Source organism: Acytostelium subglobosum (assembly GCF_000787575.1).
Source record: "Acytostelium subglobosum LB1 DNA, scaffold: scaffold19, whole genome shotgun sequence".
NCBI lineage: Eukaryota > Evosea > Eumycetozoa > Acytosteliales > Acytosteliaceae > Acytostelium > Acytostelium subglobosum.
Window position 1 is genome coordinate 435,177 of NW_012236514.1, and position 12,896 is coordinate 448,072.

The 12,896-nt window shown below is 46.0% G+C and overlaps 4 protein-coding genes across 4 annotated transcripts; 2 read left to right on the forward strand and 2 right to left on the reverse strand.

Annotated features, from left to right (window-relative positions):
* Nucleotides 1-341: 341 nt before the first annotated feature.
* Nucleotides 342-6,285, forward strand: SAMD00019534_087550 (hypothetical protein; the record flags this gene model as incomplete). The annotated part of the gene is made up of 8 exons (XM_012896112.1): nt 342-1,446; nt 1,518-2,190; nt 2,264-2,797; nt 2,875-3,158; nt 3,220-4,857; nt 4,929-5,011; nt 5,081-5,920; nt 5,980-6,285. The coding sequence occupies 8 exons, from the start codon at nt 342-344 to the stop codon at nt 6,283-6,285; spliced, it is 5,463 nt and encodes a 1,820-aa protein (XP_012751566.1).
* Nucleotides 6,286-6,508: 223 nt separating this feature from the next.
* SAMD00019534_087560 (hypothetical protein) lies at nt 6,509-7,371 on the reverse strand (the record flags this gene model as incomplete). The annotated part of the gene is made up of 3 exons (XM_012896113.1): nt 6,509-7,085; nt 7,159-7,258; nt 7,338-7,371. The coding sequence occupies 3 exons, from the start codon at nt 7,369-7,371 to the stop codon at nt 6,509-6,511; spliced, it is 711 nt and encodes a 236-aa protein (XP_012751567.1).
* A 1,912-nt stretch (nt 7,372-9,283) lies between these two features.
* Nucleotides 9,284-11,023, forward strand: SAMD00019534_087570 (hypothetical protein; the record flags this gene model as incomplete). Its single annotated transcript, XM_012896114.1, has 3 exons — nt 9,284-9,356; nt 9,462-10,027; nt 10,127-11,023. 3 exons carry the CDS (start codon nt 9,284-9,286, stop codon nt 11,021-11,023), a joined length of 1,536 nt encoding a protein of 511 aa, XP_012751568.1.
* Nucleotides 11,024-12,184: 1,161 nt separating this feature from the next.
* On the reverse strand, nt 12,185-12,355 carry SAMD00019534_087580 (hypothetical protein; the record flags this gene model as incomplete). Its single annotated transcript, XM_012896115.1, has 1 exon — nt 12,185-12,355. A coding segment is annotated over one exon (171 nt), but the record flags the coding sequence as incomplete, so codon positions are not given.
* Between the last annotated feature and the right edge of the window lie 541 nt (nt 12,356-12,896).

Here is a 12,896-nt window from a genome sequence, read left to right on the forward strand (position 1 = left end):
AAGTATTCCTTCAAAATTGCATTTCATTATAACTTGTGTGTCTGTTTGTTTGTTTGTTTGTGTGTTTGTGTCAGTTCAGTCATTCAGTCAGTTTCGACTTCAAACAAGTGAAGGGCACGATTCAATCAATATCAATCTATACCAATATCAATATCAATCAATCAATCAATCAACATATACGTACTTATAATATAATATATTCAACTTCAAAAAGGTTCATCTATTTATAGATCTTATAAAAAAAAAGAAGACGAGAGGACGTCATTGGAGAACAGTCAGATATATATATATATATTATATAACTTAGATCAATGGATCCATCATTGTTAAACAATCAAATAATGGATGATGGACAACTTCGACAGCAACAGTTATTACAACAGTTGCAACAACAACAAATACATCATCAACAACAACAACTACAACAACAACAACAACATCAAGCGTCGCCACAACAATATCCCCAAGTACATCAAGTACAACTACATCATCAAATGCAGCAACAGCAGCATGTGAATCAACAACAAGTATATCATATGCAACAGCAACAAGTTCAGTACATGCAACAACAGGTTCATCAACAACCACAACAACATGTGTATGTACAGCAGCCATTGTTGCATCAACAACCAATACAGCCACAACAGTGGCCCATGTATCAGAACCATCAGGTGGTCAATAGTCCCCCGACAATGGTCTCCACTCCACCTCCAATGCAGCAATATGTAACGCCTATGCAACCGGTTCATCAAGTTCAATTGAATGGCACCCAATCTCCCCCATCTCAGAGTCAACAGCATCATCAAGTCAATGTACTACCAATCCAATCACCTCAAGCGAATGTTGCACAACGTGTTGTACAGCCACAGCCACAAGTACAGCCACAGCCACAGCCACAGCAACAGACTCAAGTACAGCCACAGACACTGATACAGCCACAGCCACAGCCACAGCCACAACAACAACAACAACAACAAGCACAGTTACAACACAATGTTGTAGCATCAGCCAATACTACACCACCTGTCAAGGCTACGCCGGCATCAGCATCGACCATGGTATTGTCTGAGAACGAGGACGATGACCTTTTGGTTAATGATGAGGATGAAGATGAAGAGGAGAACAAACAACCGAGCAAACAACAACAGAAGGATGAGGTTGAGGAAGAGGAGGTAGAGGAAGAAGAGATGATCGACGACTTTGACTCATCAGAGGGCAAGAAGGAAAGCGATGACGACTATGTACCCGATGAAGACGAGGATGATGAAGACGAAGATGAATACAGAACACCATCTCCACCTCCCCGCTCAATCAGCACTCGCTCACGAAGACCCAACATCAACTACTCCAACGACTATCTCCTCGACGACGAGATGGACGATGAAGATGAGAACTTCATCGATGACGACTCTGACGAAGACTATGATCCCAATCCAAAGAAGAAGAGTAAGTTGATCAATTGATTGAATGAATGAGCTGGACTGACACGACCATCACACTCAATCACATGACAACAGAGAAGAAGACGACAAAAGCACCAGCCAGGAAGAAGGCTGCAGCACCGACACGTGGAAGAAGGGGCGGGACAAGAAGAAATCAATACTTGGAGGAGGATGAGTTGAGCGAGGAGGATGAGATGCCTGTGACTAGGGCACCTACTCGTGAGCGTAGACAAACTGTTAGACTATACGACGAGATCAACACCAATGAGGACGCCAACGGTGTCGTCGAGGAAGGGGAGGACGATGCAGCACAGCAGAGCGCGAGCGAAGAGGAGGTGTACAGCGAGCACAGCTACTCACAGTCCGAGGAGGAGGAGGAGGAGGAAGCATCAGACGAGCTCTATAGCGACGCCAGTGACCGAAAGCCCGTACGCAGGGCAAAGACGACAAAGAAGGCGGCGGCCCCTCTACCACAGTCGATCACATTTAGCAACCTGCGACAGAGGACCAACAAGGTCAGCGCGGCGGCATATCTGCAGAGCAGCGACGAGGAGGACTATGAGGACATGTACGAGCTCATCGAGCCACAGCCCGTGGGCGCTCCAGAGGTCATCGAGGACACTGTGGAGAAGATTGTCGATCATCGTCTCAAGGCGGACGTCAAGCCCGATGAGCACGAGACAACATTCAACGTGGAGCTCTACGAGTTCCTCGTCAAGTGGAAGGGCTGGGCACATATTCACAACACGTATGTTACAGACTGACAGACACGAATGTGATCTGGCACCGCGTCTAACATCCATCCAACCAATCAACCAAAGATGGGACATATACGAGAAGCTCATGGGATTCAAGGGTGGCAAGAAGCTGACCAACTATGTCAAGAACATTATTGAGGTCAACCAGTGGCGCAAGGAAGCCTCGAGGGAGGAGCTCGAGCAGGCGGACATTGCAAAGGAGACAACGATCCAGGAGTACCAGGAGTGGCTCAAGGTGGAGCGTATCATTGCCAGTCAGGAGGTGGAAGTCAGCGAGGACAATGCCACTGGCGTGCAGTATCTCGTCAAGTGGTGCAGTCTGCCCTACTCGGACGTGACGTGGGAGAACCCCGAGGACATCAAGGAGTACCAGAGCGAGATCGATTCATACCTGGCGCGCATGCAGTCAATGCAATCAAGTGCCAAGCACCTCGGAGGTGTCAGTGTCAAGAAGCGTCTGGAGCAGGGCTTTGTCAAGCTGGAACAGCAGCCCGACTGGCTGAACGCAGGCACTCTCAGAGACTACCAAATGGAGGGTCTGAACTGGTTGGTACACAGCTGGGTCAACAATGTCAACGTCATTCTAGCCGACGAGATGTAAGTCAAATGCCCCGACCAATCAATCAACCATTCACTCACTCATTCAATCAATCAATCACATCACAACCAAACAGGGGTCTCGGCAAGACAATCCAGACCATTTCATTCTTGTCGTATATGTATAATGTGCAGAACATGAGCGGACCATTCTTGGTCGTTGTGCCCCTGTCCACCATTGAGAACTGGCAGCGCGAGTTTGCCAAGTGGGCACCAGAGTTGAACGTCGTTGTGTACACTGGCAGCTCACCCAGTCGAGACGTCATCCGTCAGTATGAGTTCTACCACGCTGGCAAGTTTGGTCGCAGGAAGATCAGCTTCAATGCCCTGCTCACCACCTACGACTTTATCTTGAAGGACAGTAAGTAGTCGACTTGTCCCTCGCTTGGCACGCCACGAACTAACTTTCTTTATCCATCCAGAGCAAACACTTGGCGCCATCAAGTGGGAGTACTTGGCGGTGGATGAGGCGCATAGATTGAAGAACAATGAGTCGATGCTGCATGAGGTACTCAAGTACTTCCACACGTCCAATCGTCTGTTGGTCACGGGTACGCCACTGCAGAACACGCTCAAGGAGTTGTGGAACCTGCTCAACTTCCTCATGCCCAACAAGTTCCACTCACTCCAAGAGTTCCAGGAGCAATACTCGGAGCTCAAGGAGAAGGAGCAGATTGCCGAACTGCACAACGTGCTCAAGCCACATCTGCTGCGACGTATCAAAAAGGAGGTGGAGAAGTCGCTGCCCGCCAAGACCGAGAGGATTCTTCGCGTTGAGCTCTCGCCAATGCAGAAGAAGTACTACCGCTGGATCCTCTCCAAGAACTTTGCCGAGCTCAACAAGGGCGTCAAGGGCGAGAAGACCACCCTGCTCAACATTGTCACCGAGCTCAAGAAGACATGCAATCATCCCTATTTGTTTGAGAATGCCGAGGACATGAACGTGGAGAATCCGCTCGAGGCGATGGTCAAGGGCAGCGGCAAGCTGATACTGCTGGATAAGTTGTTGGTGCGTCTGAAGGAGACTGGCCATCGTGTGCTGATCTTCTCTCAGATGGTGCGCATGCTTGACATCCTGGCCGACTACCTCAAGGGCCGAGGATTCCTCTTCCAACGTCTGGACGGCTCGACGTCGCGTGAGAAGCGTTGTCAGGCCATGGATCGCTTCAACGCCGAGGGATCGCCAGACTTTTGTTTCCTGCTGTCGACACGTGCCGGTGGTCTGGGCATCAACCTGTCCACAGCCGATACGGTCATCATCTTTGACAGTGACTGGAACCCCCAGAACGACCTCCAGGCCGAGGCCAGAGCGCATCGTATTGGTCAGAAGAACGCTGTCAACATCTACCGTCTCGTCTCAAAGGGCACGATCGAGGAGGACATCCTGGAGCGCGCCAAGCAGAAGATGGTGCTCGATCATCTTGTCATCCAGTCCATGGAGAAGCCAGGCGGTAAGGCTGCCTCCTCCAACATTGGCTTCAACAAGGATGAGCTCGATGCCATCCTTAGATTCGGTGCCGAGGACATCTTCAAGGAGAACGACGAGGCCAACCCGATGGCCGAGATGGACATTGATGAGATCCTTTCCAGAGCCGAGCAAAGGGAGGCCAACTCTGATCCCACGACTGCAGGTGAGGAGCTGCTCAACTCATTCAAGGTTGCCAACTTCAATACAGGCGAGAACACCAAGGAAGAGCCAAACTGGGCTTCGATCATCCCAGAGCAAGATAGACCAGTCAACCAACCTGAGGAGACACAACTGTACCTCGGAACGAGAAGAGCAAGGACAGACACCAAGGCGCCCGAGCCCAAGAAGAAGTCGAGCAACGAGCCTGTCATCATCACCAAGAATCCAAAGAAGGAGATCACCGCCTTCAACAAAAAGGAGTTCAAGTCGTTGGTCAGATCATTGAAGAAGTTTGGCAGTTATCGCAGGTGTAGGGAGATACTGGAGGATGCTGGTCTTGGTACCAAGCCATTGCGAGTCACAGAGGATATATGTAGAGAGATCATCGAAGTGTGTAGAAAGTGTATAAAGGAGAACCCAGGAACTGACAAAGGTAAGTGATGTGAACTGTGATGAGGAGACGAGGTGGTCTTACTAACATGGACATATTCATCCATCCAACAGTTCACGTTGTATACAATGGTGCGGACATCAATGCAACAGAGTTTGTTCAAAGAGTTGACGAGATGGCTGTGTTGTCACAACTGGTATGTATATTCATCAACGACAAGAGGGAGAGGAGAGGTCCGGACGAGACGACTGACATGATATCATAGTGTGAGAAGCATGTCAAGAACTACGAACATTTTAGAATCACCTTCCCAACGAGGCCAGTGTCATGGGCGATCAAGTGGGGGCCAAAGGAGGACGCAATGCTGCTCATGGGCATCCACCTCTATGGCAATGGCAACTTTGAAGCCATCCAGAAGGACACATCGTTGGGATTCGAATCGGTGATCTCACTGAGCAATGAGGAGGCCACAGCACAGGTGGATGCATCAGCACCAGCCCCCTCTACCAAGATCAAGGTTCCAACACTACAGCGAAGAGTGGACTCGTTGCTAAAGGCTGCCAAGGACTCGGTGATTACCAAGCGAGCCACAAACAAGGAGCCTCTGACCAACAGCAACAATACACTCAAGAATCCACTTTCCAAGAAGAGAAGGAGACCGCTGCAGCAGAATGAAGCGGGCGAGGATGAGGAGGAACAGGTCGACACGAGGACACAGAAGCAATCGCGAACATCAACGACATCCACCAGTAGTCGATCAAGGACAACCAAGCAACAGGCCAACAACAACAACGATGACTACGTCTATCCCACCAGGAGGACCAGCTCAGGTAGAGTATCCACTCCACCTTCAAAGCTCATTGCATCACCGCAGAAGGGTGCCGCGTCCAGCAGTAGTGGCAGCGGTAGCAGACGCGGTGCGACCTCCACTTCCACCACTTCAACCAGCTCCACATCCTCCACGAGGAGCAGACTGCTGTCAGACGAAGAGGACACCAGAGGTCATCATGGCGGCAGCAGTAGCAACAGCAACACGAGGAAGAGACATGACGCTGAGTCAGACGAGGAGACAACCATCAAGTACGACAAAGCGTTGTTGGCAAAGGTATGCATAATAGTACATGTAAACAGGTTACACTCATCACTAACATGACAAACAAATAGTGCAAGCAATATCTTATGCCAATCAAGAAGCACTTGGAGAAGTTCAAGCAACTGGCCGATGACAATATGTCACGAGATGACAAGGTGCGCAAGACAAAGAAGTATCTGTTGTCATTGGGCAATGAGATCACCAGTGTGTTGGACAAGAACAAAGGAAGCACAACGCTGGACAACCACCTGTGGTACTACGCGTCACAGTACACGGCCAGAGGTGGCTCAGAGCTCAAGCTGCTGTACAACAAAATGAAGAAGCAAGAGAAGCCACCGATGAAGCTTACACTGAGTCTGCCAAGACCAAAGTCATGATCAAGTATACATGTGTTGTTGAATAAACTGAATCTCACTATCAGGTCTTGAGTTGTCGTCGACAATGTTGTTGTTGGTGTCCAGGGAAAGGGAAAGAGAAGAGAGAGAGAGAAGAGAGAATGGACTGATTTGGAAATGTTCAATACATGGTAGTTCATTGTTGGTGAATAATACAAGGGTCCTGCTGCAAGTTGTTGTCTCTTAATTGCCATCAATCAATCATTCAATCATCATTGTCCTCATCGTCGTCGTTGTCTACGCCTTCATCCTCATCAGAGTCGTTGTTGTCGTAGTCATCGTCGTCATCGACGTAATAGTCAGCATCGTCATCCACGTCCTCGTAGTCGTCGAAAAAGTCCATGGGCTTGTTCAGTAGCTTCATCTTCTCAACCTGTTTCGCGCGCTCTATTGGGTCCGAATCTGGATGCGGTATCTTAACGTGAGGGGGCACCTTGAGGTTGGCCTTTTGGACCAGCTGCTTGACGCGCTTCCTATATCCCTCCTTGTCGTTTCTCCACTCGACGCTGGCATCGACGTTTGCCGGCGACGAAGTGTTTGGTGCGCTCAACATTGAGATTACGCTCAGTAGGATTGTTGTTACGGTTTGCGTTGGCAACCATCGCTCCTCTGGCAACTCCCCACTAGTCTCATCCTCGCCAGGTGGATGCAGAATTGAGATGCACACCTTGCCATCAGGATATATATTTGGATGCCAGAACTCTGACAAGAACACCAAAGTTGGTGGGCTCATAGGATAGTCTTGAGGAAACTTCATTTGAACCTGGAATATACCTCCCTCACTATAAGTTTGATTGATAGATTTGGTAAGTTTGAGTGATCTTGGATTGATTCCAGTATGGAATCCAAACTTACTAATCTGTCTCTGGAGGTCCCTCTACATAAGCTTTCCATTCAAATAGATTCTCATCTACCAGTTCAAAGTATACACCTTCGATTGGTTCAGATTGTATCTCTGTTTCCATTGATTGATTGATTGAGTAAGTGAGTGAGTGATTGATGCCATTACTGTGAGTAACAACCTAGCGACCTACTCTTGAATTGATTCTGTAATAACTTTGATGTCATTGTTGTTTGTTTGAATGATTAGGTTGATGGAATATATAGTTATATTGATGATTGAATGAATGAATGATTGAGTGAATGAGTGAATGTATGTACAATTGTATATATTAACAACAACAAACTAGGTGTAATATATAAATATATTTAATGATAGAGTATGAATAAGTAATGTACAACCAACAATAACAAATGTGACACTAAAGAGATAATGAATTATTTAATATTTAAATATATAAATGAGGAAATATGAATGAAATGGTAATGTTGTTGATGTTGATGTTGTTGATGTGGTCAAGCAATCTCAACTTTCCAATTATAGAGTGTAACTAGGTAGGTTTAGGTTCAATGCAATATATATATATAAATTAAACAAATATAATGAGTTGTTGTTTGTTTGGTGTTTGATGTTGTTTGATCCAAGGAAGTAAGCAACACCGTGTAGTTGACAAGATGGGAATGAACGAGAAGGTAGGTCTATCAGCCGATCCCTCCACCTCATCTTCACTCGATCCGAATAGTTGAACTCTAACACTCTAACACCAAACGCACACACACATCACATTCAACTTGGATTGCTTGTGTTGGTGAGTGAGCCATCCATCCATCATCCACATTCTTGATGACATGTACCACTTCAGTCAAACTCAAACTATTTGTGACGCTACACTAACCTATCAGTAGTACTTCATTCATTCATGATCATTGTCAATAACAAGTTATAAATGATTAATGATTCAATTCAAAGGAATGCCCTGAAGGGGTTGGTTGGAATTCGAGAAGTCCCATCAACGTGACCATCCCATCTCTTTGGTCTAGATCGAGTCCATTTGTGAGGATCACCAAATTAAATTATTTTTGAATGTCTCGATCTTCATTCGATTGTTGAGCCAACCCTCCTGATCACTCTTCCCAAGGTCAATCCGCGCCGGTCATTCAGTCAATCAGTCAGTCATTCATTAATGAGTTTAAATTATAACATCACCAACAACAAGTTACTTTGTTAGTTAGCACAAGACAAGGAGTACATTTACATTAAACTTATCTTTATATTACGAATATATCATAATCATCATTCCACATCCCATAGTTTGGGGACATCTATCTATCTATCATTTCGTTCCAGGATACAATCAATCATCATACATTCATTCATTCAATCAATCAATCTTAATATTTATATAATCTAATCCTGTTTGTCATAACAAACAAACAAACAAACATATTTTCTACAAAGACAAAAGGACACAAGAGGTAAGCATGGTTCCAGGTCAGACCATTAACCAATCAATCAATCCGGCCACCATGCATCCACTCCATCAAGCATCACAACCCCAACAACACGACCCCATTCACACAACCCCCATCATTCAACTTCACACAAACCAACAAACACACACACATATACACAAAGACAATAACAACAACAAGTCAATCAATCAATCAGGCCTGCCATCCTCATACCTTGTTTATTTTAAACACTCTTTGTTTGTTGTTGGTTGTCGCATCGCACACACATACTCCACTTACTCACACACACACAACAGCAACAGCAATAACAACAACAAACAAACCTTGTGAAGTTGGAGTAGTAATAGTGTAGGTCTCTCCTCCTCCACTTTCCCTTGCTTGTTTACCCTATCATGCTTTGCATTGTTTGTTTTTGATTATCACTATAATTATGTACTTCATCGTCATTATTAAACATCAATAACAATATTAGTACTACTTTTAAAAGTCATCATCATCATCACCAACTTGATCATCACATCATAACGAACGAAGCTAATTTAATATTTATAATCAAACAACAATCTAGATTATTGTCAGATCATTCGATTGGACCCAACAGTAAACAGTCAGTAATTTATTGAACAACAACAAGTGGACGAGCGAGCGAGTGATTGATTGATCAAAGATGGCGGAACCATTAGAATGGAAGTTTAGCCAGGTATTTGGAAACAAGAGTCCCGCTGATGAAGTCTCAGATGGTAGGTCACGTGACCCAATCATCACAACACATCACATGATCAATCAATGTTCAGACATCTAACAACAAACGAAACGAAACAAACAAACAACGCGCAATATATTAGTAGATGTAGTGTCGGCAATTGAGTTTGATCATACAGGTGACTATATTGCAGCTGGAGATAGAGGTGGCAGAGTTGTACTCTTTGAGCGATCCTATGAGAAGCAGTCTAGTCAGAGCAGCAGCAAGAAGAAGGACAACAAGCTGCCCGAGTACAGGTTCTACTCTGAGTTCCAGAGTCACGAGCCCGAGTTTGACTACCTCAAGAGTTTGGAGATCGAAGAGAAGATCAACAAGATCAAATGGTGTCCCAAGCAGAACGACGCACAATTCCTCCTCACCACCAATGGTAAAGTTGATCAAGCACAGATCATGTCTGTCATGCGCAGCACGATACTTACATCATCATTGTTCCAATCACTCATCATTGTAGACAAGACGATAAAGCTTTGGAAGGTGTTTGAGAAGAAGATTAAGCATGTGGCAACGTCCACACCCACTGGCGTCGCCAATGGTATCAACAGCAGCTATAGTATAAATAAACCAGTCAGCAACAGCAGCAGCAACACCAACAGCAGCCTTATAAATAGTCATTTCAATAGTAATAACAACAATAATAGTATATTCAAGGTAGGGATTGGTCCACTCGCTCATCACTCACTCATTCAATCATTCAATCAATCAATCACTAACTCCCAATCACTCATTCAATCGATTAAACATTTCCAGATACCTCGTTTGACAACAAGAGAGACGATAATAACAGCACAACCAAAGAGAGTATATTCAAATGCTCATGCTTATCATATCAACTCTATCTCGTTGAACTCTGATGGCGAGACTTATATTTCTTCAGACGATCTGCGCATCCACTTGTGGAGCCTCAACAATAACCACGAGTGCTTCAATGTGGTCGACATCAAGCCGACCAACATGGAGGACCTGACAGAGGTCATCACCAGCGCCGAGTTCCATCCCACCTCGTGTAATATATTTATGTACAGTTCAAGCAAGGGAACCATCAAGCTGGGCGACCTGCGCTCGTCGGCGCTCTGCGACCAGCACAGCAAGATCTTTGAGGAGTCGGACGACCCGTCCACCAAGTCGTTCTTCTCCGAGATCATCTCGTCCATCTCGGACATCAAGTTCAGCCGCGACGGCCGCTACATCCTGTCGCGTGACTACCTCACACTCAAGATCTGGGACATCAACATGGAGAACAAACCGCTAAAGTCGATTCAGATACACGAATACCTGCGACCCAAGCTGTGCGACCTCTACGAGAACGACAGCATCTTTGACAAGTTTGAGTGCACCATCAACCACGACGGCACGCAGATGCTCACTGGCTCCTACAACAACTTCTTCCACATCTACGACCGCAACTCCAAGCAGGACGTCTGTCTGGAGGCTTCGAAACAGGCGATCAAGCCCAAGTCCAAGTCGCTGACTGGCAAGATGAAGTTGCGCAGCTCCAAGAAGGATTCCAAGAGGCCGGATGAGCTGATCAATCCCGACTCGATAGACTTTACAAAGAAAGCGCTCCATGTGGCATGGCATCCAAGAGACAACCTAATTGCGATCGGTGCCAACAACACCATGTACCTATTCTCGGCCACCAACTGATCGATCGTCATATCCACCTCTTTAACCAAATCAATCAATAATAATAATAATAATAATAATAATACGATAACCATTTATTTACAAACAGATAGCGACAGCAGCCATCAATAGAGGCAGCAGTCCGAATAACAAAATAACCAAGTCATACAAATACAAACATCAATGATCTTACTCGTAACAACACAGAATAAGTGAGGGAAGTAGCTTAACTTAAGTTGAGGCAAACAAACATTGTGTAATCATTCTTTCGGACATTGAAGATACCATCACTGAGGCGGCCGACAGATGCCACGAATCATTCATCAAACCTCTTCAAGCATCATGTTGGAAATTGTTCTATTACCAGATATGCAATCATTAAAGACAAACCAGAGATTATTGCATTCATTCAAAAACGATTGGAAATGGATATGGATTTGATTGGAGAGTGGAGTCCTTCGTTCGAGAACCTATTATCTTGCGCCAAATATAATGCCTGGCATTCTTTGGTGTACCACTTCAAATCATTGTTATTCACCAATCAGTACCACTACGATTGAATACCCTTCGGCTCCAAGTTGGTTATTTAAAGGCCAATCATCATGTGATCAAATACAATCACTATTCAGATTGATTTCAAACGATAGTTGTACCCGGAGCCAGCCAATTGAATGAGTTTGAGTTTGAAAGTTGGGTATCATTTATTGGAACATTATAGGACCAGTAAACTGGCTCGTCAGTTAAGGATCATCGCCGTGGAGATTAAGGTATATGTACAGAGGTCCATGAGGCCGGTCCATCATCAGTCGAGTAGGCGGTTGACAATGGGACTGCTACAGTGGAGTTGAGTGTATCCAGGAGCCATGTGGAGCGGAACTTGGCGAGGGCCAGGCGGACGTCCGGCTTTTTGCCAGCTAGTATAGAGTCCTTAAGATGGTCGGACAGTAGTCTGTGTTGCAGGTGGATCAGTTTCGAGAACTGGATAGTTGTACCCTGAGCCAGCCAATTGAATTGTTGGTTCTTTGAGCCGAACTGGTGATTGGCAATGATCTTCCACATGAGGTGGACAATGATACCAATGAGGTGGCGGTATGGGGTGTTGGAGCTGACCCTACCGAGGGAGATATTGATGGTGTTGTAGTTCCATGTAGGTTGGGATACTCCAGACTGGGACTCGATGAGCTAAAGGACAGGGGCCATGTGGTTCTGGTGGGTGGACACACAGCAGTGGACAAAGAAGTGGTCGTATGGTTTAGAAGTGACAGAGAGGCCACATAGTTGGCATGCCGCCTTCTCTCTGATGTGGTTAATAGGGAGAGTGTGGGAGAAGAATCGAAACAGAGTGTTCCTAGCTTTCGGTTCCCTCAGCGAGCTGACAGCGATGAAGATTGACTTGTAGTTAAGGCTCGTCAGTTTTTTTTTTTTTTTTTTTTTTTAGACTATTTAATGAGGAGGTTTATTATATTGCAAATAAATGGGCGTCATTAAAGAGGCGGGAATGGTTAGTCCTATTTTAGTTTCGTTTTCCTGTTTTTTTTTTGTTGTTTGGACGGAAGATGGGTTTGGTATCGATGTTGGGGGGCGAACGCGAGTCTTCTTGGGTGCCTTCTTGATTGGGTTGATGGGTGACACCGTGTTGGGCACTCCCGCATGGGGGGAGTGGCTGGCTCATCACGTCTTCTACGGAGAGAGAGGGGCTTGAAGGTAGCCTTCTGTTCTGGTGGGTCAACAACTTCCTTAGTCGTAGGTGTTGGTGGCTCGTTGGTAGTCGAAGCGACTAATGCGTCTGGATGTGTAGGTGCCTCAGCCGTCAGCTTGTCAAGCAGCATGCCGGATGACTCGTCTCGGTCTGAGTCCTCCTCCATTGCGGTGTGAGGAGTGGCTGGGGTGGGAG